At 45.5% G+C, this 27,924-nt stretch overlaps 1 protein-coding gene across 2 annotated transcripts in view; it reads right to left on the bottom strand.

Moving 5' to 3' along the window:
* LOC115094495 overlaps window positions 1–27,924 on the bottom strand; it is a 128,347-nt gene that overhangs the window by 58,216 nt on the left and 42,207 nt on the right. Inside the window, exons 4-11 of one of the 2 annotated variants that reach the window (XM_029607606.1) lie at window positions 26,343–26,485; window positions 18,210–18,372; window positions 17,821–17,858; window positions 12,124–12,227; window positions 9,801–9,899; window positions 7,371–7,508; window positions 5,586–5,708; window positions 867–1,019 (exon numbers count right to left, since the gene is read on the bottom strand). In XM_029607606.1, the coding sequence (XP_029463466.1) occupies window positions 867–1,019; window positions 5,586–5,708; window positions 7,371–7,508; window positions 9,801–9,899; window positions 12,124–12,227; window positions 17,821–17,858; window positions 18,210–18,372; window positions 26,343–26,485 (961 nt within the window). The remainder of the gene's footprint in view (window positions 1–866; window positions 1,020–5,585; window positions 5,709–7,370; window positions 7,509–9,800; window positions 9,900–12,123; window positions 12,228–17,820; window positions 17,859–18,209; window positions 18,373–26,342; window positions 26,486–27,924) is intronic. The other variant, XM_029607607.1, reaches the window with a different exon arrangement.

The following is a 27,924-nucleotide window of genomic DNA, read 5'->3' as shown; positions in this document are numbered from 1 at the left end:
CATCGGCCGCGGGAGGCTCATGCTGCTGGCTCCTTTCCCGATTACCGTCTGCTTCAATTGCTCGGGGGCCGATGCTGCTGCTGCCACTGCTACTTTTCCACGCGGCACGGGCCGGCTCTTTCTCCTTCCCGCGCACCGCGTATCACTTCCTGTTCCGGGTCACGGGGGGGGGGGGGGGGGCAGGCGCGGGAAGAAGAAAAGGCCGAGCCACAAGTGCCACAGCTTTTTTTAGCACTGCTGCCGTTCCCACTGGGCTTGAACGTGTTGATAGCCCGGCGGCAACGGCAGCAGGGAAGAAAGAGCAGCGGGAGGGACCGGGGAACACGCGACACAGCAGCCGGTGCTTGGCGACACATTAGGGTGTCGCGACACACCGGTTGAGAGCCGCTGTTCTAGATGATCGCCTGTCTAGAAGCATCTTTATGCAATTAAGGCTTCTAAGACAAATGCCACTTTAGTTTGATTGTGACAAATTTGCCTCCAGTATTCACAGATCTTCTAACTATGGGATGAACTATTCTAATATATTATACAGTTGTGTGCAAATATTTAGAAACCATGTGGAGGCCGTGTCCACTTTTGTTCACTTAGAGATTCACTGCCATATACAATTTGACCACAGTTGCCTAAACTGTTGCACACAACTGTATGCCAGGCTCCCAAAGAAGACCACATACAAGCTACAATGGACACATTGTTATTGTGCCAATCCTCAAAAAATTGTACTTGGCTAACTATCACATTTTGGGCACAACCCAAAATCAACTTCATTGTCCGTAAAGCAACACTTCTGACCAGACCGCTGTTCAGAAAAGAGTATTAACAAACAGGCCAGAGAAACGGGGAGAGAGCAATGTGGACTCTACCTGAGCCAGCACCATGTCCTCCCCTCCCAACAGTGCAGACAGCAGCAGCCACACGTTCCTTGCAGCATCCCAGTCTTCTGCTGACTCTTCGAGGGGGGACAGGAAAAGGCAGACCTCTCCGTTCTCATCCGTTTTAATAAGAGTCACTAGTTCCTGCAAAGAAGAAAGTTTGCTTCCTTTAATGCACACATCCTCTCTCTCCTCTTTCTCGTTGGTGAATCACTTGTATATTCAGGCAGCATTCTTTGCCTGGGCCTGCTAATTCTGTTTTGACTTAATGGAGTGTTGGCTACTGAAAGCTAGTCAAGAAAAGTATTAAGTTAGTCCAATAAAAAGATATCGCCTTATTTCTGTTGACTTCTATTTCTGCGTATTCAGGGGGACTAACACAGGAGCTGCACTACTTTATCAGTAAGCTGCCCAGGGATACACATTTCAGGCCTTATTTTCAATAGGCAACATCTGGGTCTGGAGGTAGAACGCTCTGACAGCTACCACCTCCTTGCGCTGACTGTTCTGGCAGAAGTGAGAGAAGGTCATGCCTGGCACATTTAGGAGCTTTTTTTATGAAGCTGCAGGGCACTGCTGTTATCATCCAACTTGGTACAGCAGCTGAAACACAGCGGTACCCCAAGACAGAGCACAGAAGCCAACCACAGCAATCAACCCAAATCCAAGCGCTATGTCCCTTCCTGCTGCAGTGAGCCACAGCATGAGGTTCAATGTCTAATGTAGCACGAATCCTTACCAAAAGTGAAGCCAATGGCAAGCTCTTTCCCTGTTGGCCTCCATTGTACCTTGTTATGTTGCTTCTGCTGTCAGTATGTCCAGTCTCCTGACCCTCTCACCACCTCTTCAGGAGACAGTGCGCGAGTCGGCCACGAGACCCTCCCCACCTGGAATTTGCCACACTGTAATTCCAGCATCCTCTGCTCCTTGCCCATCCTCCCAAGCAAAATAAACAAAAGCCTCTGTAAAGCCCCCTACTGGGCTATAAAGAATACAAAACTTGGGGATCTAATGTATTGCTGGATATACTCTGGTGTCCGGTCACGACACTGGCAGTGTTTCACCGGAGAGTTGTGTGGTGTGGCTTGCTTATGCTTATGGATGCCGCCTAGGAAGCGCCGAAACACTGCCAGTGTTGGGCGGGCACACTGTTTTACTTCATAAAGAGAAATCTACTATCAAGATCATTCAAGACTATCCTTAGACAGCATGAAGATAAGTTGGAAAGTTTTATATATAAAATGAACAGGATTGTACTATACAGGAGAGTTGATTTGGGGCAGAGAATCTAAGTTGCTTTCAGACTGAATACACAATTGTGGGAACACAATATCATGACCATAAAGGAAAAAGAAAAAATGATTTATTCAAGCACCACATCACAGGGACATATCTAAAGTAAAACTGGTATCTTTTTTTGTTGGAGTCTCAAGCAGTGGTGCGCTTGCTGCCCGCGGGAGGCCCGTAGCGCAGCTCTCTCACCTTCCCAGACGGACCTCAGCGCCTAGTGCTCTGTCGCTGCAATAGTTGGCCGCCAGCTCCAACCTCGGGCCCCTACCAGTGTCCCTGGTCCTGCTGTGCTGCCAGAGACCTCCAGCCAGGATTCCTCCTCTAAGCAGGCCTCTCCGCTTGCTCCGAGGAGAGACGCCACTGATGGTGCCGCACCCCCCTCCTAGGCGCGCGCATAACTCTGCTGTTTTTAAAGGGCCCGCGGTGGGAACCTGGCCACAGTCCCGGATGCTGACGTCATCACTCTCAGCATACTTAAGCTCGGGCAGCACTCCTAAGCATTGCCTTTGCAACAGGTCTCCTCGGTTCCCTGTTGATCGAGTGCTCGTTGCTTCCAGAGATTCATCTCATCTTGGTGTTCCTGATTCCTCGTTGTTCCTGGTTCCAGTCTCTTCGTTCCTACCCTGCTCCTTGCTTCGGATTGACCTCACGTCCTTTGACTTTGCTTCGCCTGACTCTGCCTTGTGATTTCTCCAAGCCTGACCTCTGCACCATCTGACCTCGCCTGCCTTCTTCAAGCCTGACCTCTGCTACGTCTGACCTTGCCTGCCTTCTCCAAGCCTGACCTCTGCAATGTCTGACCTCGCCTGCCTTCTCCAAGCCTGACTTCTGCTATGTCTGACCTCGCCTGCCTTCTCCGTGCCTTGACCATTGCTACATCTGACCATGCCTGCCTTCTCTGTGCCCTGACCATTGCTACATCTGACCATGCCTGCCTTCTCTGTGCCCTGACCATTGCTACATCTGACCACGCCTGCCTTCTCTGTGCCCTGACCATTGCTACATCTGACCACGGCCTGCCTTCTCTGTGCCCTGACCATTGCTACATCTGACCACGCCTGCCTTCTTCGTGCCTTGACCATTGCTACATCTGACCACGCCTGCCTTCTCTGTGCCCTGACCATTGCTATGTCTGACCACACCTGCCTTCTCTGTGCCCTGACCATTGCTACAGATAACCTTGCTATAGCTCTTTCCTGTCCAGAGTTCTAATTTGCTCGCCACAGCTTCCATTAGCCGTCGACTTCCATCTGAGCTCGACAGTGATGCCTCTGCCTCTATCTTCTGGACGTGGACTTTCAAGACTTCGGCTTTCCTTTGCTCAGGCACCTTCAGTCTCTCCTTGTTCCTTGGTGCTTGGGTTCCAGTTCTGCAACCCGTCTTGGATAGACTTACACCACCTGCTGGCTGCTGTCTCTGGGATGAACCATCTACCTTCATTATCCTATCTTGAGGCCCGCCTGTCCAGCCGGCCCTGGCACCCAAAGGCTCAACCCTAGGGGGAACGTGGGCTGGTATAGGTGAAGCTCCAGTGGCCTCTAGCTTCAACCCACTCTACCTGCTGATGATGGGGACCCATAGGCCCTTGCCCACGGGTTGCATCAACCCAACCTCAGCCCAAGAATCCACCTCCAGCGCAACAACCACGTCATGTGAGAGACTCCTAGCAACAGTACTGGACACCAGAGTGCATCCAGGAACACATTAGATCCCCATCCTCCCAAACACCAAACCAAAGAACAGACAAAAATGCTAAAGGCTAATCTTACGTGAGTATTTAAGCAGGCTCACTAAGGGGGCATGATTTCTATATATCCACTGGTACACAAACACAAATGCACACTCACACTGACAATTCACCAACAGACCTACAGATTCCTAGATAATCACAGACCCTTATGCTGTAAGTAACTGGGAAACCAAAGGTGTAACCCTCATCTGCTGGAATCAGAGAAATACTGAAGGGATGCAGAGGGCGCACCAGCTTATGAGAGAGCGCCCTCTCAGTTTTTGCTCTGACTCCATCTGCTGGAATGGGGGAACAACCCACTGTCTGGACTGATCCTGGTATGTACAGGGAATTTCAGATACTTAAAAGGTTTTAATGATCCATAGTCAACAACAAACCTTTTATGTTGGAAAAAAATCAGTAGAACTAGGGGTCACGATTTGAAGCTCCAGGGAGGAAGACTCAGAAACAATGTCAGGAAGTATTTCTTCCCAGAGAGGGTGGTGGATGCCTGGAATGCCCTTCCGGAGGAAGTGGTGAAGACTAAAACTTTGAAGGATTTCAAAGGGGCATGGGATAAACACTGTGGATCCATAAAGGCTAGAGGATGGGAATGAAGAGAAGAGCCATGGGGGGTGGAGTATTGGAGTGGAGGCTACTACCTGTGATTACCACCCTTACTCAATAAGCCTTTGCAAGGTTAATGCAACTCCAACATTGCTCTCTGCTTCAACAGCAAGGGGAAATGTGAAAAAGAGGATTTGCATTCAGATAACAACCAACAAGGACTGAACTTCACAATCTGGGTAAACAAAGACGCATGGGGGTAGCTTGCTTATTACGGCGGTTACTACCCTAAACCAATTAAGCCTGATACATCACTTTGAATGCATATACAGCGTTGCTCTCTACTTCAACGGCAGGGGGAAATGTGGAAAACAGGATTTACATTCAGACAACATCCAACAAGGCATTGATCTGTGCAGTCTGGGTAAACAAGCATCCGGGTAACTTGCTTGATGCGGCGGTTACTACCCTTAACCGTTAAGCCTTATGCTCACCTTTAATGCAACTCCAACATTACTCTCTGCATCAATGGCAGGGGATGGCAGGAAATTTGAATCAAACAGTTACCAACAAGGGCCCTGAACTTGGTGGTTGATGAAACAGATAAGTATGGGAAAATAAGTGTGGGAGCTTGCTGGGCAGACTAGAGGGGCCGATTGGTCTTTTTCTGCCGTCATTTCTATGTTTCTATGTTAATGCCAGGGGAGGAGAGGGCACAGCATTGAAGTCAGGGTTGGGGCGAGGATGCTGCGCTTGGTAAGGGGATCAGAATGATGGAGGTGGAAGAAAGCTGCTATTAGAGACACAAAAATCAACAGTATTTGCAACAGAATTTTTAATGGGTTGCAGCTAGCTGGCTGCTGATTGATTTGGGGTGATTTCATCTTGCGATTTCTATACGTCTCTTGAGAGGGCCTCTAACAGAAAGTCCTGGTCAGCAGTTAAGGAAGGCAAGCAGGGCAAACACCAAGGGGGTCAAGGTGAGGAAGGTGCCCTGCACAGATCCCAGCACTGGCCTCCCTCCTTCTGAGCTGAAACTGCCTCCGCCGAAATAACAATAGTTGAACGCTTTGCGCGTCTCCTTTGCTCCTGTTTCACATTTAGGTGATGCGGGGTCTTCTTACCTGCAGAAAGTCGTTCAGTATCGTTTCTGCGCTCTGTAAACATTCGCCATCCACCGGATGTGTCCGTTTGTTGGGTTCTTCTGAAATAAGGTCCAGCCTGATCTTTTCAAGGGCAGGAAAATCCTTCAAAAGTAACACGGATCTCTGTGAGCAAAACTCAACATTAAACAAGGAACCGACGACATACATCCACCCGCTACCTCTCACACACACACATGCACACATGCATATATTTATACAGCAAGACACATCTACACAACATACAGACCCAGGATTCATATCCTGCTCTCCACTGACACACCTTGCGACTTTAGACAAGTCATTTTCCCCCATAGACACAAAATGGGAGAAAACGCTTAGCACATCAGGCCATTTACCTCTCGCTACCTCAGGTGTCCACTTAAACTGTAAGCTCTTTGGGGCAAGGACTCATTCCTGTAAGTCATTTATTATATAGTGATCTAGGTTAGGGCTCGATATAAATACCAAAATAATAATAATAATACCCCCACCACACATACAGGCATAATAAACCTTATCTGCATTCAACAGAAATCTTTTCAGATGATGGCATGCTGAGTGAGCAGTTGTTACTCAAAAATCCTTCAGGTAAGCTTAATATATTCATTTTTTTTTACTCTCACCTTGCGAGAGATTTTTGTTGTTCTCCCTATATTCTGTCAGCTTTTCCCTCCTTTGGCTCTTCTCTCATGTCCCCCTGTCCTTCCCTCTTCCTCAGCTTTCTATTTGCATGGCCCCTCCACCACTCAAGTGTGCCATCTGCAGTCCATGTGAGCCCCCTGACCACACTGCCTCAAGCACTGAATCTCTTTCCACCCTGAGAAACCCCCCATTACAAACACCCATGTGCAGAGGGCAAAGAGAAGGCCTGATGGGCTGTCCTTAGGTATGGGGTCCAAAGGTTGCCTGCATCTGCTTGCTGGCACATAGACCCCCTCAACTCAAGATGAGTACCTGCTCCTAAAGTCCAGTCCTGACACTGTAAATACGCTGCACGGGGTATTAAAGAGGCAACTCTGAGGGGAAGATAAATGAAGTATATCCCAAGAGCAGAATATTTTTTAATGAAGCTTGTTTTCCCTTCTGCCACAGGGGGAAGATAAGGGGGGTTGGGGATGAATATATGGTGGCCAGTTACCATGTACCTAAATGTCATTTTCTGGGTACAATGTGCTATAGTGTAGTTATTTACACCTGAAGCATTTCAAAGTACTTAAAACTGAAATAATGCACTCCTTTGGAAATATGTAAATTCGGAGTATATCCCATGGTGGGACACTGTCACACCTGAATTTCAGTTCCCTGGGCTAGACTATGGAAAACTGCTTGTTGACTGTTCCTAGTTGCCATCTGCTGATGAGAAACAGCTCTTTGTAGTCTATGGAAGTCCTGCTGCACAGTACAGGTACTGCTGTGGATGCCTGGATGCATTCTACTCCTGCATGCCAAGAAAATGCTTAGGGGTCAATTTCCAAAGGAATCTAGCCATTTAACTAAGCAGTCAGCTGGCTGGATCCCTTGGGGTGACAAGTTACATCCCCACAGAGCCTAGTGTCAGTAGGAAGCTGTCTTTAGCCGCTGTAATTGTGGGAGTTCCTGAGAGCAGGATTTAGTCGGGGGAGGGAACTTAGCCGACGCATGCTAATATTGAGCACCAGCTGACAAAGCCAAGTGGCTTACTCCGAGCACAGTCCTAGCCAGCTAAGTTGGGCATGCAGGCCATTTTGAAACTGGCCCCTTAGCTAACAGATTTAGATTTGGTACCTGACCCAGCTTTTCCTGGATGTACAGGAAATCCTCCAGGTTCTTTTCAACAATCCAGAGTTCATTTTCAGGATCATCCTCGTCTAGTACTTGGACTCTGCAGGAAATGCTCTCCCCTTCACTCTGATCCTTAGGAAACTGGAAAGAAAGTTTGGATAAACGATCAAGATGGCAGACGTGTGAGGAGTTGGATCAGAGCTCTCTCTTCTCGATTACCTGCTTTCTGATTGCTGCTGCCGATTACCTTCTGAAATGCTGCATACTAAGCGGAAAGCAAAGCTTTGTGAGAATTTATCCTCCATCTGTTAGTGTGGATTCAAACCAACAGAAGACAGAGAGCTTCTTTTCCTCCACGCCGATAACGCCGGGAGCGAGGGCTGCTGCGGGAGTTGACGTGGGGCGAACACCACTCCCGCTGGCCGAGGAGATCTTGCTCAGTCCCGGCGCGCCAGAAAAACCTTCCCCTCCCTGTGGGCTGATCCCTGCGAATGTTTTGCCAGCTACAGCCTCCCTATTTGGAGCTATGGGAGGGCCGGTATCTCAAGGAGAGGAAGCGAAAGCTTTGGGGGTTGTCTCCAACGCCGCTGTAGCTGTTGGGGAAATTGCTACTGAAATTTCCCCTGAATTATCTACTTTTTCTTCTGAAGAGATTCCCCTGGCTATTCCAAGGCTGGATCTGATTGGGGACCTTAACACCCTAACGAGTGAAGGTGGTGCAAATCCAATTATATCAGGTACCTTATTGACTTTGACAAAACCAGCAGTCATAACACTTGATACCGTATGGAAGGCTCTTGTATCAATAGAATCGGCAATTGCTTCTTTAACACACGCTTACTTGGATACTAATAAACGTCGCATGAATATAGAGAAATTAGTTTTACAACATGAAACAAAATTAAACTCTGTTGAAAAAAGAATTATATCAGTAGAAAAAGTTCAAGAGAACTTGGTGCAATCTGAAAATATTCAAGTTAAGAAGCTGGAAAATATTGAGAACTCACTAAGAAGCCTTAATCTATGGGTTTTGAATTTCCCTATTATCAAGATGATGCCTATAGTAGATTTCTTCAAGAGTTATTTGATTAATGCCCTTAAGATACCAACTGAAGCTATGCCTCTAGTCACAAAGGCCTATTATCTGCCTCAGAATCGGAAGTGATCCTCAAGTCCAGCAATCTATGAATATCACAGAGATCTCACAAAGAGGGACTATGCTAGTGACTTTTGCCTTTATGAATGACAGAAATACAGTACTTAGATTTTTTTCTTTAAGAACAGGAGTTCATTATTTCATGGTCAGAAAGTCTGGATTTATCCAGATGTTACTAGGATAACCCAGGAAAGAAGAAAACATTTTTTGACTATGAGATCTGAGGCTTTGACAGGCGGAGCTCAGTTTATATTACGTTATCTGGGTAAATGCGCAGTGAAATTCCAAAATACTGACTGTCGTTTTGGAGCCATCGCAATTGTGGTTCTCTTTGGATTCTCACACCTAAGAGTCACTCAGTGTAGAATGGCATTTGTATAATGGTGGTGGTAATCTCCTCTTTTCTTTTTTGTTATTTCATGGATATTTCGCTCTTTTTTTCTTTCTTGGTGCCCCTCCTTATTTCCTAATGATTTGGAGGGCTATAGTTTATTTACTTTTTTGTGAACTTTACTATGTAATATGTATCTTTTTGTCTCTCCATTGCTGGTACAAGTTATCTTGTATAAATTGAAATACATTAAAAATAAAAGTGAAAAAAAAAAAAAGAAAGTTTGGTTAATGAGTGAAATGCTCGTTTTAGCACACAGGGCACTGATGAGGTTGAGCTTTGCCTTTTCTTTAACCTTCTTCATGAAAACATGAACGTTTTTGGTTCGCGTGTAGCTGACATTTTCCTTGGCTAATGGCTCAACAGAAGCAGCAACTCGCAGGAGGGACCAGTCGTTCTCTTTCAAGGCTCATTGCTGCTGCACCACAGCTGTAAACTCGCACTAGAAGTTTTGAAGTTGGATTTGACTAATCCCAGCAGCCGCCTAGACCAGGGATGGCAAATTCTAGGATGTCCATAGTAAAGATTCAGGGCATTCCTTGTGACCTTGGGCAAGCCACTTTATTACCAGCACAGACTGCACACTTTTTGGAGCAGGGTTCATAGGTAACTTTTGTTAGAAAGTGCCCTGGGACAGTATACAAATACGGAAATATTAATTTGAGTAGACACGGGTAAGCTGAAGTGCATCCAATACTCCAACAGCAATAATGATGGTTCACTTAACGGAAATGAAGATGTAAGTTTGATGTGAATGCAGCTTCACGTGACGTAGTGTAGAACATAAGGCAGGGATTTTTACTAGCACCATGGACTACATTAGTTCACCAATAAAATTTTACAGCAGTTTAAGAAAATAAATTAAAATATCAAGATGGCTCATTACCTGCAAATTGACCACTTTCACCTTCATGCTTTCAAGCTGGCATAGTATGCAGAGTAACGCTGTCCAGCACTGCTCTGCCTCTTTTTGGTCTCTAAAGCCCTTGAAAATTAAAATTATTATATGAGCAATAAACACATGGGTATTTCTATTCACTGACACAGGTCAGTAACACAAAGACTTACCAAAGGTTTCCTAGAGCTTTGATATGGTAGCAGTAGCATAAAGTACCCTAGATAGAAGGGGTAGGCAAACCTTTTGGCTCAAGGGCCATACTAGGAGCAATAAGGGTAAAAAAGCCAGAGAGAGGCCAAGGACTACCAGCAGAGGCCTGGGAAGCCAGAGGGCCTAAATTTACTACAAGCCTGTCTGAGGCCTGCAGATCTCACTTCCAAGTAGCACTCCTCTAGGGGCCAGAACCTAAGGATCACTCTGTCCAGCTGATGAAAACTCGTGGCCATTGTTTGCACACCAATAGAGCTTCAGCCCTGGGCTCACTGCTGACTGGACTTTACACTACTTTGTAATCAGCCCCATCTAGTGGTGAGGAGTTGGAACTGCAGTTCAAGAGGCCTTCTGTATACCTTAGAGCAGAGCTTTCCAAACTGTGTGTCGGGACACGTTAGTGTGTCGCCTGTAGTGTGCAGGTGTGTCGCGCAAGCCTGGTCAACTCTGATGCGAATTTGGGCTTTTTTTTTTCTAGAGATTCACTTTTTTTTTTCAGTTTATGGGTTGCTTATTATTGGGTGATTTTTGCTGTCAATCGCGTTTTTTGGGGGGGGCTTGGTGGGTGGAACGAACCCAGCCATCCTTGCATTGGCTGCTGCTGCCGATGAGGCCTGGCCATGAAGAGTACTGACTGCAAGCAGCAGTGTCTGGTGATCATGGAAGGGAGTGAAGCACTTAACTGGCAACAATCAAAAAGACGAGGTACATGAGTGTGGGGGCCAGACATGTGCTGGGGGGAGAGAGATGAGTGAGTGGTGGGCAAACGTGCTGGGGGGACAGACATGTGCTTGAAGGGGAGAGATATGAGTGTGTGGGGTACAGACATGTGCTGGGGGGAGAGAAATGAGTGTGTGGGGGTCAGACATGTGCTTGAGGGGGAGAGATATGAGTGTGTGGGGTACAGTCATGTGCTGGGGGGAGGAGAGAGATGAGTGTGTGGGGGATAGACAATTTGTTTTATTATTGTTTCTCATAAATTATAACAATAACATGAATCTTGGAATATATATTTTTAATATAAATTTAAGGTTTTCATGAGGTAGGTTGTGTCGTGAAACATTTTATTTATGTATATATTTAAGGAAACATACATAAATTGTCGAAATATGTTTCGTTCGTTTAACCTTTAACCTCTGGTTTACTAGTAGACTGAATTACTGTGTCCCGAAATTATGTTTGTCTAAAAAGTGTGTCACCAACATGAAAAGTTTGGAAAGCTCTGCCTTAGAGGTACAGGTACAGTTGCCATCTCTCTGGTGGAAAGCAGCTGGCTGTGAACAGGTTGGGGCACATTTTCCCACCGTCTCATATAATTTCATAGACGCCAGCACCGCTCAATTATATTACACTTTGAAAGCAATCCAATCTGCTTGTCTGGGTAGACAGAACATTTTTATCAAGCCTGGTTTTCTCTTTTAGCAACTTTAAAAAATGCTCCTGGAGTTTATAATTTTACATCTATTATTGGGACAAAAGCGATCCCTTTCAGCATTTTTAGTTGGGAGGTGCAGAATTAAATATTCAACAAGTTGTAGGTGAGACCTTTTTTTATATAAAGTTAGACAATAAAAAGGTCTCACTTATAACCTGGTTTGTTGACCCTTAGTTCCATATATCTAAGTCAGGGCCAGGGCTTCCATTAGGCAAGGCAAACTAGGTGGTCACCTAGAGAGCAAACATTCCCTCCAGCAGGGGACCCAAAGGAGTGCTGTGTCAGAACCAAGACCGCCAAAGAAGAGGAGCGCTGTGCGGGAGCCGCCACCACTGGTAGGAGGAAGCACTGTGCCGGAGCTGCTGCCAACAGGTAAATTGGGGGATGGGGGGGGGGAGGGGTGTGCATGACCCAAAGTTCGCTTGATGCGCCAAATTCTCTTGTACCAACCCTGATCCAAATGGATTGACACAGCAACCACTTCCTAACTGGCAGATTCAATTTTTTTTAAAAAACGGCCCTGTGTTCATACTAGCAGCATTGTGCTCTCTCTCTCCCGTGGCAAGAGAGAGTTTGATTTCCACCCTGGCCTGGGCTGGCCTGGGGCTGTATGCCAGCAGAGGCAGGCCTCGGGCTTGGCTGCCTACTTGGCCTTCCCTGACTCACCGCCTCACTGTCTTCTCCCAAGGACAGGTTTCTGTAAGCGGAATCCGCCCCTCTCCTCCTGCTGTGTTTTCTGTCACTTTCTGTTTTCTTAGTTCTTCCGGCACCTATTTTAGACAACAATGATACCACAAAAAACATAATAATAATTCTCAAGAATATTATTAAGAGCCCCAGCACAGGGCTGCGGTCTCTTCTCAAAGGGACTCAGAATCCTTGAATGAGATGTATCTGTAACCGGACAGCTGTGTGCAGACCTCAGACAGCAAGCTCTTCTCAAGGGGCTAGCACAGATCTACGGCATGCTCAGGAGAAGCTTAGCTATTGAAAACGGGGGATTTTCTTTCACGCGATCTGTGGCTTTGTGCAAGCAGCTAGAGCTCATTCCTCCTGCCCCTCACTGCGGTGCCCCCTCTTTCTCCTCCATGACAGGTTGAGTGGGTGGAGGGATTGTGGAGGAAGGGGCATGGGGTTGGATAGGTATAGCATCATGGGTATTCCCCAAATCTCTTTAAGGCCTCTGCAGCCTGTGCAATGAGGCGGCGTGGGGACCCTGCCCTGGAGCTGGCCTCACGGCCGAACGCAGGCTTCTGTGCATTTCCTCCACCTCAGTTCCATGCACTGGAGATGTGAGGGCGACTGAAGCAAACTAGGAGGCTCTTACATGTTGCACTGAAGCTGACAGAGGGAAATTTTCCAAAGTTATTTGCCTGTGTAAATGGCGGCATACACGGGCTAAAAGTGCTTTTTGAAAACTGCCTATCCCGTATGTCGGTTAAAGTGCGGGTGCCCCTATTTTTGCTCTGTTTTCAGCTTTTGGGATTTTGCATTTTTGTGATCCTCCCCCTGCCATCCCCCTGTTGGGTTATTCAGCTACTGGCACTTAAGCCGGCGGCGCTGAACATGGACCTCTAAGAAACGGGCCAAGCCACGGCGAGGTGCCCTGAAGCTCTGCCTCACTGACATCACTCAGCTTTGTCCTAGGGGCCCCTTGTGGTGCTGGGCCCCTAAGCCAGCCCTGCTTCCAGCTCAGTTTGAACCAGGGCCGGGATCCTGGCACCCAGAGCCTTCATTTGCAACTACCTGGAGGTTTTCTCCCTATTTTATTTCCCTAGTCTGCTCCTTTGACCAGGGGCCATGCACCAGGCCTCCCTCTAGAAACCTCTAAATCTGGCCATTAGGAGCCACCCATGAGGAATGACTATGACTTCCTCCCTCTAGGGATGCTGCATCCACAGCATCCCCAGCCCCAGCCAACCTGGAGAGCAGAAGACCCAGCTCGAGGCAAAGTGCAGCACTGCCCCTGAGCCACCAGTTGGCCCATAGTTATTTATATTTATTCAACCTCTTTGACATTTCGGCGGCTTTTGATACCGTCAATCACAAAACGCTAATACACAGACTAAAAGAAATCGGACTTCAAGGCACAACGCTCAGCTGGTTTAAATCCTACCTTTCCAACAGGTCATACAAGGTCAACTTCAATGACATTGAATCCAAGCAAATCCCCCTCCCCCACGGAGTACCAAAAGGCTCATCCCTATCCTCCTAAATGAAACAATTCTGCTGTACTATGTATATGCCAACGATGTGCAAATCTTACTCCCAATCAAAGACTCCATTGAGCACACACTAAAGCTATGGAACTCTCACCTAACTTCAATAAAACACCTACTCTCACAACTATACCTCACTCTCAATCACACCAAAACAGAAATCCTATACTTATTCAACAAACCGTCCCCACCCCACTTCACGAACCCCTCCACACACCTACTTACAGACCAAACACTCTCCACAGTAAAGAACCTTGGCGTCGTGCTAGACAACCAATTAAACTTCAAGAATCACATCAACAACTTGCTGAAAGACGGATTCCATAAACTCCAAATCCTAAGAAAACTCAAGCCACTTCTATACCCACAAGACTTTCGAACAGTTCTACAGGCTCTTCTCTTTTCCAAACTCGACTACTGCAATGCCCTACTACTAGGTCTCCCAGCCTCCACCCTTAAACCTATCCAACTACTCCAAAACGCTGCGGCCAGAGCTCTCACAAACAGCAGAAGATCAGACCACATCACACTCATCCTCAAAGACCTACACTGGCTACCCATACCTCAGAGAATACAGTACAAGACTCTAACCATCATTCACAAAATTCTCCACAACGACAAAACCAACTGGCTGACCACCCCCCTTCACCTCCACACTCCCACACGGAATCTGCGCTCCTCAAATTCTGGCCTACAAACACCATCCCTGAAAGCTACTCAATGGATATCAACAAGGGAACCAACACTATTGCCAGTCCCACCCTATGGAACAAACTCCCCACAGAACTAAGAACAGATCCATCCACTCAATCGTTCAAGAAAAATCTTAAGACATGGCTATTCCGCAAAGCCTTCCCAACAGCAAACACGAACGAACCCCAAACCAGGCCCTAACCCCTGCAGTCAGGGAAAACACCACCTACAACTACCACACCCGTAAATAACTAACTATCCATTCAATAGCCATGATGTTTCTCCTTAACACATAATATCCACTCCTTCATGATCTATGTAACATACTACCCATGTTACTGTTACAGATTCACCCTATATCAAATGTTATTTATTGTTTATTACTGCTATTATTGTTTTTAATCATGTTACTGTTATTTCTCATGTTACTGTTTCTAGTCGTTCCCTGTACCAAACAAAAGGAAATGCTTGACTTCCTGCACCATTAAGTTATATGTAAACCGATGTGATATGCAAATCGAACACCGGTATATAAAAATAAATAAATAAATGTTTGCTAAAACTCAACAAATCCACTTGCTCAAAAATGTTATATATCCTTAATTTGGAGTGAGTCAATTCCATAGAAAAGAAGGATATTTTATTGTTTTTCTTTTCACTGAAGAGTTGTCCATTTGTTTAATGTTTTTGTTCTTTATTGATTTTTCTATTCTGTTTTTATGTTTTTATTGATTGATGTAATGTTATGTGATAAATGTTGTAGAATTTATTGGATATGTGTCTTGTTTTTATGCTTTTATGATGCTTGTATTTCCACTCTAAGCATGGTTTTACGAACAAATAACTAAATAAACAGGGGAAACTTACATTCAGGGCACTACTGGTAATGCTATCAGAAACCGATTCATCAGGGACAAGTAGCACCCACACCTGAGAGGTTTTACTACAAACCAATGTCCTCAATGGTAATAATCTCACATGCAGCACACATAGCAGTAACTTCAATGCAACTTCACCTCCAAGAAGTAAGCACAGGAGTAAGCAAGCATAGCTTTCTTGCCTGCTTACTCAAGATTCAGGTTCCAGGGGATGCTGCTGGCAATCAATTGTCTGTGCGGACAATTCCCTTCATGGATTTGTATACCGCAGCGCCTTCAACAAGACCCCCAGCTCCTGGAGATCCTGGCTCAGGAATGGTTTTCATACTGCAAGACCTCTTTCTCCGTCTTGCTGGTAGCACCGGATGGGGGCTCTGAGGGCATTAGACAATATATAAATACAAAACCTGTGTATATAGTGTTTTATCAATTTTTATTTTAACAATATCAAAAATAGCTCATAAAAATTGTCTGTAATATAGCATCATACATAATATATATAATTCCTATAAATCATCCACTCTTACCATTCATACTCATTACAGAAACATACTGCACAACAAATTTCACATGTTACAAATTATAAACAATATTAAAATACATTCATTGATCATTCCCCCAAAAACTTTTATTTCTTATTTCTTCTTATATATCCACAGTGGTGTAATCCTTCCAATACACTATCTTCAATTTTTTTATTAAATGACAAGAGACTCCTGTTTCACCACATGGTTGGTAATAGGGGATGTAATAATCACACCGAATCACCACTGATATCTCAGGGGGTCACTCATTTCAAATGTTCACATCTGAACAAAGACTTTAACCGGCTACCGCCAATTATCATCAACTTTTAATCGGGGATTTTTCACAACACAAAAACCAATGTTTTTCTCAGCCTTTATTCAGCATATCCACAGCAAGAAGTGAAGGTTACTTCTTTCCATGTTACCAGTTCTCATCAATGTTGTTTAGCGGCAGCCGCGGGGTTTTTGATCTATTCTAAACCTAGTTGATGAGAACTGGTAACATGGAAAGAAATTGTTAAAAAACTGGTGAAGGTTACTTCTTGCTGTGGATATGCTGAATAAAGGCTGAGAAAAACATTGGTTTTTGTGTTGTGAGAAATCCCCGATCAAAAATGGATGATAATTGACGGTAGCCAGTTAAAGTCTTTGTTCAGATGTGAACATTTGAAATGAGATATCAGTGGTGATTCGGTGTGAAGTAATCCGGTGTGAAGTGACTGTTACATCCCCTGAAGAAACCATGTGGTGAAACAGGAGTCTCTTGTCATTTAATAAAAAAATTGAAGATAGTGTATTGGAAGGATTACACCACCGTGGATATATAAGAAGAAATAAGAAATAAACGTTTTTGGGGGAATGATCAATGAATGTATTTTAATATTGTTTGTAATTTGTAATGTGAAATTTGTTGTGCAATATGTTTCTATAATGAGTATGAATGGTAAGAGTGGATGATTTATAGGAATTATATATATATTATATATGATGCTATATTATAGACAATTTTTATCAGCTATTTTTGATATTGTTAAAATAAAAATTGATAAAACACTATATACACAGGTTTTGTATTTATATATTGTCTACTGCTAGAATTACCTGTGTTTAGAACCCTTGATGTATGTATATTTGGCTCTGAGGGCATGGCATGGATTAGCCAGGCTCTCTTTCTCTTCACCCTTTGGGTTCACAGCTGGCTGCTCTTTGAGGATTCCAGAAAACCTCTGGACGACCTGTCTTGAACTCTTCTAGCAAGAGCAGGAGGGTTTCCTACAGAGTCCTCTTTTAGAACCAGGGGAGGAGAGCTCCTGCCTATAGGCTCCTCCTTCAGCTACTATTCCCTATCTATTCCTCTCTAAGACCATTCCATTTCCAGGCTTACACAAAGGGGTGGCACTTTGCATGGGAGATACCATTACGGTCCCTGTGCTAGGGACATTAACTTTAGTGGGGAACCTACGGGGTCCCTACATTCGTTTTGGAGAATGTTTGGACAGACACCAAACTCACTAGTATATAAAACAACCCAAAAGAAAGATGTATTGAGCTATTTCTATGCTGATGAGATTAGTAGATTTGCCTGGAGCATTTGGGCCTCCACTTGGCGAATAGCAGCCAAATATCAACTGCTGTAAAAGATATTTGTGCTGCTCCGGAGCTCTCAAAAAGCCCTGGAAAAGATATTCGGAAAGCACAGGAGTCAGACCCTGCCAACAGGCTCCATCAATGGCCTATTCAGCCATCTAAATACACAGCATTTATTCAGCTCCCCAAAGACATTTATTCCAGCTCAGAGCAGAAGTAAGTTCGGATTACATCTACCTGTTCGGTTTCACTGGCAACTCTAGGAAGCAGGAGACCTTACCTGCCTTTCATTTCCTTCTAAGAAAGCTTGCCAGCGACTCCTGGTGCTCACTGATACCGCACCCCTGCTCTCTGTGTACATTCAGGCTATGCTTACAGTCTTTGTACATCAGAGAGAGGGAATAATCCGTTTCTAAATCAAAGTCAGCATTACGCTGTTACCAGCACTTTGCCTCTTACCTGTTTTCGCAGGTTTCGTCACTGTATCTTCTTCACTGCTAAAATATAAAAGATGAAAATATGTTTTCATATAATTTCTTCTAGCTATGCATTTGTTTCTAAGGTCTACGCCTGCCTCTAAATTCATTGCCCTGGAGATTCTAATCTAGGTCCCAGTCCGAGCTGACACTGTCGGTCCTTGCTGGCCACAGAGAAACAGGATTAAAGGGACCAGCAAGCCTTGTGACAGGGGTTAAGAAACCAGGACTGGACTGTAATCATTGGTGAACCTGGAGTTGGGTTGACAAGGAGAATTCTGTGCTTCAATAGTGCTTTCTAAGCACCAACTTTCCCTCAACTTTCCATCATATTATCAGGACTCCACCTTGTTAATAACGTATTTTCCTTACTCTGAGCATTCATTATCAGAGGTGCAAACAGGCGGCATGGCTCCTGGTCTCTCTTCCTCCACAGGTGCTGGCTGTCCACCCAGTGTTTCAGGCTGAAGCCACTTCACCAACATTTGATTGATAAAATCAGGGTCCGACAACATGTTCAGAACTGGCTCTAGGACTGAATACAAAATAACATCTTCACTGTCCTTTGTGTCCTTGATTTTTCAAGGCAAAATGCACAGACAAGTATTTCCAACCATTCACACTCATAGGAAGGGAAATTTTCAAAGGGTAGTTACGCACAGAAATGACCTGTTAGCAGGGCCGGTGGAAGCCCTAGTGGACTAGGATGCCACCGGTCTGAGAGCGGAGACGGCATGACTTCTCCTTCTTCGCGGGCACGCAGTCCGGAAGAGGGTCTGCATGGGCAGGGAGAGGAAGAGGCCATGCAGGAAAAAGAATCGTGCATTGCAGGAAGAGGCAGCATTGGTCCCAGGTTCGCATGGCATTCGGGCACAGGAGGAGCAGCAACATCCCCCCTCCCTCACAGGAAACAGTGGAACATCAGTGCCTATGACCTCAAGAAAGAGAGTGCTGAAAGAGGAGGAGGATGCTGGACTTGTACTACTGGGGAGGGGGAAGGAAGTGAATGAGTGAGAGCATGTATGTGTGTGTCTGTCTGTGGCAGCATGTGTGTGTCTGACTGTGAGGTCATGTCTGTGTGTATCTGTGAGAGCGTGTGTGTGGAGGAGACAGCAAGTCTGTGTCAGTGACAGCATGTGTGTGTCTGAGAGCATGTCTGTGCGTGAAAGAGCATGTCTTTGTATATGTATTTGAGAATGTGTTTGTGTGTGTGTGAGCATATCTGTGTGTAGCTGTGAAAGCATCTGTGTGTGTCTGTGACAGCACATCTATGCGTGTGAAAAGGCATGTCTGTATGTGTGTGTTGCTGTGTCTGAGAGCATATCTGTGTTTGTGTATATGAGAGCATGTGTTTGTGTGTGTCTGAGCATGTTTGTGTGTCTGTGAGAGCATGTCTGTGTGTGTGAAAGCGAATATCTGTGAGTGTGAAAAAGCATGTCTGTATAAGTGTGTTGCTGTGTCTGAGAGAGCATGTCTGTATGTGTATATAGGGCATGGGTTTGTGTATGTCTGAGCATGTCTGTGTGTGTGAAAGCGCATGTCTGTGTGTGTGTTGGTGTGTCTGAGAGAGCATGTCTGTGTGTGAGAGAGCATGTTCTATGATTGAGCATGTGTGTATATATGACAGAGAGAGAGATTATAAGAACATAAGAACATAAGAAATTGCCATGCTGGGTCAGACCAAGGGTCCATCAAGCCCAGCATCCTGTTTCCAACAGAGGCCAAAACCAGGCCACAAGAACCTGGCAATTATGAGGATCAAACTCTCACCTTTCTCTGCTAATCCACAACAATCTCAGGGCTTCTGGAAATCAAAAGATCCCATGTATTTTTTGTCCTTTTTAAGTTGTAAGTATTTGATGATGTTTGAAATATTTTATTGGTCTTTAGAAAGTGTTACGAACCTGCCCTGTTTGAGCTGCATGGGCAGCTTCTTCACTTCTCTTCTCCTCCTTCTTCAACAGCCCGGAGGCTGCCGACGTTCTCCTGGGCAGCTGGAGCCGCTCCAACTTAGCCCTGGCATTCCTTTGTGGCCTGGAGGCCGCCGGCATTGTTACATGTGGCAGGAGCCGCTGCTGTGATCCACGGCGGGCCCGCCACCATCGTCTGCCCTCCTTGCAGCAGGGAACCACTGCTGCTGCCGTTCCATCGCAGCAGGAGCTGCCAACACACTCCCCGCACGGCTGGATCTGCGCTTTGCATCTCAAGCGGCCAGGTGGCTGCCGACACATTTCCCACGTGGCCGGAGCCACGCCACTGCCCCCCCTGTGGCAGGTGCCGCCGTCAGAGTCTCCATGCTGTCGGGAGGCCGCCGTCAGTTTTTCTATGTGGCCTGGAGGCTACCAACCTTACCTCCGGTCCCTCGAGGAGAGAGGGCCCTCAGCCCTGCCCTTGCCTGCGCTTCAGAGCCGTCCTCGGTCCATCTTTTGCGGCAGGGAAGCCGCCTTCTACCTCGGGGCTTGCTCTGAGGCCTAGTTCCAGCTCTGCTTCAGCATCTTTCTGGGCAGCAGGGCCGCTGTCCATGGTCCTGCACTTCCTGCCTGCCTCCTAGGGGGCGAGGCCGTGCCTTCCTTCTCTTCTTAAAGGGACAGCATGGGAGTGGTGCTCTTCTGACATCATCAAGGGAGTCGCCTCTTCAGCCCTACAAAAGGGGCTCGTCGTCACTTCAACCTTGCCTTCACAAGGAGCCAGTCAGGACTTCCGTCTTCCAGCTTCTCAAGGCTTTCTGTTCCATGTGGGATACCGTGTCTTCGTCTAGATGTTCTTCGTTCCTTGATCTCTCGTCTTGTCAAGCTTCTGTGTTCCAGATGTTCCTGATGTTCCGACCTTCATCTCCTGATGTCTTCACATCCTGATCTTCATCGCTAGATGTCTTCACATAACCTGACCTTCATTTCCTGATGTCTTCACACCTAATCTTCTTCTCCAGAGGTCTCCACGTATCCTGTCTTCATGCATCCTGTCTTCCATGTCCTCAGCAACTCAACCTTCTGAACCTCCCACCTCAGTGACCCTGGCTCCGAGTCCCATCTTCGAGCTTCCTTCCTTCTCCCATATCCTGCTGGATTTTCGGAGTCTATTGTGCCTGCCTCCGTTTTCACGAATGAACTCTGCTCTAACCTGTTCCGTTGGCGTGGTCCACGCCTGGCCTTAATTGGCTGTGAAGGGCACACCTTGGAGTAGGCCTCGCTGGAGTCTTCGTTCTGAATTGATTTAGCAACCTGAGTGGGGAACCATCAGCTGGTCCGTGACCAGTCAGGCTTGGCTGTGTAGGCCGTGGGGTGTGGCAGTACCTACACAGTATTGTGGACACTGTGACTCTTTCAGAGTCCTATTTTCAACCAGTTCTGAGTCTTCTCAGACCTTCTCTTCAGCCTTCCTTTTAACCATCTCAGATCTCCTCTTAACCATCTGAGTCCCGTCTCATATCACCTTCTTCTATCATCCCATCTGAGTCCCGTCTCAGATCACCTTCTTCTACCAACCCATCTGAGTCCCGTCTCAGATCACCTTCTTCTATCAACCAACCTGAGTCTCGTCTCACCTCCAATCAACCTAAGTCTCGTCTCAACTCCTACCAACCTATGTCTTGTCTCGTCATCTTCAACTACCTGAGCAGGGAACCACTAGCAAGGTCTGCGACCAGCCCTGCCTGGCTGTGTAGGGCGCGCCTACCAGCGTGGTCCGCGACCAGCCCACCTTGGCTGTGTAGGGCGCGAGATGTGGCAGTACCGATTCAGTCTCTTCAATCAACCTTAGTCTTCATCTTCTTCGTGATGCCCTCACGTCTCCAGTGTTCAAGTTTTCTTTTGATGTCTTCATCCTTCGACCACTGTCCACCCTGTCGCAGTTGCTGCTCCGTGCGGCAGGTCCAAAAGGGCTTGGAGTAGTTGGAGGACCACTCAAGAGACCAACATTGCATTGTTTGGGTTTCTCTCTACTGCATACAGTTCGGCTGTGGCCAGGGCCATCATTCCTACATCAGCCCATTCTGGGGCACTTCTCACCTGCCTCGGTGCTTGCTGGAGCTCCTCTGCGGCTGCGTCATGGCCCAGGGGCACACGAAAACTCCGAGATGGGATCACTACCCGCGTTCCCACAACAGAAAGTTTATATGAGTTTTAAATTACCTGAATTTATTCTATTTGTCAGCTGTTTTGAAATGTTCTTTTTATTAGTATGGTTTTACTTCTATTGATGATTTATATTTCCTGATTTTGTTGTTTGATGTTTTCTGAGGAATTGTAATATTTCTATTTTTCCATTGTTGTACTGTATAATAGTCTGGCCTATTGCAGCTAACAGTTTAGTTTTTGTCTGCACATTTTTATTAATAATTTATGGTTACTTTATTCTGCATTTTTTTGAGGACCTGTTTGTATTTTGTATGTGTGACTGAGTTGATGTATTCTGTGTAGGGATCTATAGCAGTTTGGCTTTTTCTGTTTTCCTAATAGTAGGTGTATTGGCGTTTTAGGGTCTGGTGTAATAATTACAGTTTTGCCTTTTCATAAGTAGGGTTGTTACTGTTTGAGTGCTGGCAGTTATTGGAGTTTTGATATGGGAGACTTACTATATTGAAACTGTAATTCACTTTTCTTGTGGCTTTCTGAGAGCTAAACCCATACCCAACACACATTACAATAGTCCTAATACCAATTCCAAGGGTCTTTTTTACCTTTTGCAGGGTTTATAGCACGGCATGTCAATTTAATAATCATGTTATAAGTGATATTTTTACCTTGGAAGACTGTAGTTAAATGTTCTCTTTCATGTAAAATCTATTGTTATAAAAGCATAATTTTTAATTGTGTATGGCGAGGGTGTGATGGGGGGGGGGGCGGCAGGCTGTAGGTTTCACCTAATACCCTTGTACTGGCTCTGCCTGTTAGAGGACTGTGCACCTGATGTGCATGAGGAAGTAAGGGCATACACGCTGTACGCAGGGCCGCCATCAGGAATTTTGAGGCCCCATACAGCCAAAATGTCTGGGCCACAAGCATTCAGTGGATAAAGTATATGCAACAATGTTTATACCTATGTGTAAACTCCACCATAGGTGTAAAAAAATAAAAACAAGTCAACAAACTCAAATCACTTAGATAAATGCACAGTATCTGAGAAATCCAGTGGGTTCTATCCAATAAAGCAGTTCAGTGTGAGTACTGAATTGTGTCCATCTCGACTCATAGTGGAAATAACAGCAAATTCAGGTTTATGAAGCAATCAGTCTTCTTACTTTCTGATTTGCAAAATCTTTAATTAAGTCTTTGTAACTGAGTTGTCTGGCAAGCTCATGCTCAATAGAGAGAATTGCCAGGCTGTTTAGACGTTGTTCACTCATTGTAGAACGCAGATAGTTCTTGATTGATGAAAGTTTGCTAAATGCCCTCTCTCCTTCTGCCACTGAAAGTGGGAGGGTGGTGAAAATCCGAAGAGCAATACACACCTCTCCGAATATTCCTTGAAGCTCTAGTTTGTAGATTGAGTTAAGCAAATCTAAGGGACCCATGTCTTCTGGAAATGTAGCTTCGTACACTTTCCGAAGATGTTGCAGCTCACTGAGTAAAGATGATGTAAAATCTTCAGGGTATGCTGAGATCAATTCCTCAGTCGATGCCATCAGATCTTCTTCACTCATTGTTCTCACTTTTAAGATTGGAGAAAATAGCTTGCAGACTTCCTCCATAGACTGGAAGCGTTGATGAAGGTCAGAAATTATTGTGTCCATTGCCACAAGGAAGACATTAGCTTTAAAATGATCTTCAGGATCTATTGCATCATGATGCCTTGACTTTATTTGCCGCAATTGTTGAGGGTTCAGTAGTTCCTTGGGAATCTCCATGCAATCTGCCACAGCTTTAGCTTCAGAAAGTAAAACAGGCCACTTTTCTCGAAGCAGTTTCATCTCTTCAGAGAGAGCTTTAATGTTAGCGACACCAATTTCCAGCTAGCAAGCAGACAGCGACGGCCCGCGCGCTTTGCCGGCGCATACTGTCTGACGCGGCGGTGACGTCACAGCCGCGTCAGACAGTGAATGCTGGCAGGACAGAGCGCGCGGACGAGTCTCTGTCTGCGGTGCTCTGTAAATCAATGCTATGTGTGTCTAAAAGACACGCATAGCATTGATTCTCCCCCTTCTCTGGGGCCCGCACCCAGGGCCGGCTCCAGGTTTCAGTAGGCCCCTGGGCGACAGACTGTCGGAGAGAGCCTCAGTGGGCCTCTTTGCCATGAACTAATACATCCCCCAAGCGCACCTGCCGCCTGGCGGCTGCGGGCCCCCATATGTGGCAGTAGATCCTGGGGCCCCATACTGCAGGCCCAAGAATACTGCCCTGATGGCGGCCCTGGCTGTACGCACAAACCTTTATGTGCATGGGGAAGGGCGTTCCAGGGGCTGGAGTCTGGACAGGGCTGGGACTTGCATACACACTTTCTGATTTTAAAAAGTGTGCGTGTAAATTCTCTCAGCAAAACCTTATGTGCACCAAATAGCCGGTGTTATTGCACGTGAACGATTTTGCCAGGAAAATTGTGAAAGCCAATGTGTGCGTGCAAATCTGCTTTAAAAATGGGTGCAATTTATGCGTATCTTTGCCAGCTAACTGGCAAAATTATCCCTAAGAGCCAAGACTTATGTTGATACACAAAGCACTGAAAAAATACAATATCCTGGCCTCTATATTTACCATACACACCGAGCAGGAGAAAGGAGAATGCAGCACCACATACGAATGGTAGACTTTTCATAATTAAAAAGAAGAGCTTCAAAAGTTAAGTCTCAACTTCCCAATGAATTAAAAAGAGATTTTAAACTGTCGTTCTGAAAATGATTACCACCATGATGGAATAAAAAGCTCAAGATGAGTCCCACAGGAAGTGGCATCATCAGAGAACAGGAAGTCCTTGCCTGCGCCTCAAAGAAACATCCAAAATCTTAATACATTTTTACTCTGCAGCAAACATGTACAAAAATTCATTTTTAACTAGTAAACTGAACAAAAAAGAGCCCTCTCTGCTTTAAGGCTATGATAAAATGTTGCAGATCATATCATATAAAGAGCTACTAGACTAGAGAGTTAGTTAAGGGTCCCTTGTTATCTGGAAGACTTTGGAGAGAAAGACTGTATCTCATAGTGCCACAAGCTCGCAAGCATTTTTGTATATATTGAAATACCACTTTGCAAAATCTAAATGTGTAGCAATGACAAAATGCAAACTAGGTTTAGTTAGATTTTAGTTTATTTTTAGCTGCCCCTCCGTAGATTCTAATGGAGCCCTTCATGGATTTCTCTTTTTGATCCGTAGCAATAACTTTATGGGCGCTTAAACCTCGTTTATAGCTGTGCTGGGGTTACAATAGTGTTACCAGGTTTCCGACAGCTGAACCTGGGACACTTAGGCCTGGATTTTCTAAAATCGTAGGCCTTTTAGAATCGCACGGTACCGGGGGGCGGGCCTGCGAAAGCCGGCAGCGATCGCACCACCGCGGTGTTATCACTGCAGGCTTTTGCACCCAATAGCGCCACCATGAAAGGTAGTGCTATTGGGCGTGCTACTGGCAGCGATAAGGAGTCTTACCTTTCGCCGTCAGCGAAGTCGTTGCAGAGTCCGCCCCAACGCTACCCCAACTCCTCCTCTTCCGGTGCGGACTCCGCCCCGATCTAGGTATTGAACGCAAAAAGGGACTTTTCGCGTGCAATCCCTTTAGAAAATTACCCCCTTAGTCACTGTAGTGCCAGCTGTGATAGAGCAGTTCATTTGGAGGTGGGGGGGGGGGGGGTGTGAGGAAGCTGGGATGTGCTGGACTGTCCCTATGAAAAACTGTATTAATCCAAAATATACCAAAAAGCTCCTTTTTTCATTTTGTCAGCACAAAATATTTAAAACCCAGTACAAGCACCTCAGGGCTGCTGGGTATGTCTTGCATGCAAGAAAATTAGTTATGCGCCAAAAAGAAAATCAGAGGCAACAAACTCCAAAGCTCTCTCACAACCCCCTCCCTAATTCTTCCTGATTCTCACTGCCCTGAGATCCCCAGTGCAGCTTGGCCTCTCCTGATTCTCCCTGCTCAACAGAAGGAGCGGCGCTTAACAGTGTCAACTTCCTGTGTTGTGTGGATCCAGTTTAATGGTATGAGCCACATGGATCCCATAGATCTTGTGCCTCATACCATGAAACTTGCCCCTTACTGCACATGAAGTTGATGTTTTTAAGAGCCACTCCTACTGAAAGCCAGGGGGATGCAATGGGGAGTGGAGAGGATAAGCCAGGTTCTCTGTGCTGCTTAGACTATTCATAGGCTGGCTTGGCTATGTGATGTTGTCCCCTTGGAGCTGCTGTCCTGTGCAAGTGCACAGTGGGTCGCACCAGCCATATTTAGCAGCCGTACAACTATGCAGCCAAATAAGTGAAAAATATTAAACCTCCATAATCTGTTTCTGGTTTGCAGTGCATTTCAGGACACCATAGTAATGTTTTAATACACAGCTCTGCTGCGCCTACCTTTCAAAGTTAAAATCTCATTCAGAATAAAGCTGATATACTGGGATTCTGAGAGTGACATAGACAGCAAATGATCTGTTATGACTTTTGCATATTTTCTTAAGAAATCCACTTCTTGTTTGCGTGTCTGAAATATCTTCTCCCTGGAAAGGAACAATTAAAATAAATAGCAGTGTCTTGCAATCTTTCCATCTTTGGCCAGCAATTGTATTAAGGCCTACAAAATAGTCCCTGATGCTTAAGCGAGGTTTGTATTGGTGCATGCCGTCATAGCTGATTTACAGTATATTTTATTGTTTGTATAATTGTTAATCAGATTTGTTAATTATATGGGGAGGGGGGGACGGTTATGCTTGTTTTATTGTACCCTGCCCAGAGCTGTGGAAGCAGTGGGATAGAAATATTTTATATAAATAAAATAATAAATAAAAGACTTGCAATGACTACAGTTGACCTGGCTATGGTTGGAAACAGGTTACAGGGCTTGATGGACCTTTGGTGTGACCCAGTATGGCAAATCTTATGTTCTTATGACTGATTTATGTCACACAAATCCAGAGACATCAAGACTTGACCTTAAAAAGAACATGTGGACATAGTTTATTCATTGCAATATAAATTCAATTAATGTAGTAAAATGTATACTATAAAGCACAGGATAAAACACACAAGTGGACCATGTAATCACATGTGGCAGCAAGCAGAATGAAATTCCAGAACATTCTGGAAGAGACCAGCAGTCTTCTCTGAAAGCATGGGACTTGCCAAGCTACGGTGGCCTTGCAGTTTCTCTCACTTCCCGTGTAGCCAAGATACTATATATAAGGGAGAGAGCAACTCCTAAAAGAAGGCATTAGGTATGGTGTGACTAGTGAAATGCTGCAGTCAAAGAACAACAGTTACAGGTAAGCAAAATAAATTTTGCTTTCTGTAAAGACAAACAAGCTCAGCATGTGACAGAACTGGGGCTCCCCAATTAAGCGTTACCATCAATAAAAAAACAACAACAAGATGAAGCACAAAGAGATGCAAATATTCTTGTTGAGGAAAGAAATACTTTTCTATTTAATCCTTTTTTTTTTTAACAATAGGAAAGACAACCCAAAACCATAAAATGGGTTCTAAGAGAGAGAAAGCTGGGCTCTATGAAGGGAATAGGCCATGGAGGATGGACAGTTCAATCCGACTATCCTGACCGGAGGTCATGTCTAGATGATAATGCAATGTTAATGTGTGGCCTGAATGCCACATTGCAAGGGAAGCAGGCTGCTTGAATCACTTTGATTATTGCCCCCAATGTCATTGGTTCTGTTCATTAGGAAATTGACCATGGGGCCAAGCCACATCTAGCAGAACCTTTGGAACTCCAACTGAGATGAGCAGTTCAGATTACTCTTAGGATAACTGATGACAAACTCTAGTGAATCCAGTACTCAGATGATGACTTTCATTGATTTGTTTGCCCTTGGCCGAGATGTTTTCTTCATCAGCCTATCGTCGAGACTGGGAAACACAAACTCCCCGATTTCAAAGCAGCCTCAAAAAGGTGGGGTTTGAATATGGCCAGCGAGGAGGTATGAAT

The sequence above is a fragment of the Rhinatrema bivittatum genome, chromosome 6 (assembly GCF_901001135.1).
Source record: "Rhinatrema bivittatum chromosome 6, aRhiBiv1.1, whole genome shotgun sequence".
Classification (NCBI taxonomy): Eukaryota; Metazoa; Chordata; class Amphibia; order Gymnophiona; family Rhinatrematidae; genus Rhinatrema; species Rhinatrema bivittatum.
Note: the sequence above shows the minus strand (reverse complement) of the source record. Positions and strands in the feature narration are given on the sequence as shown.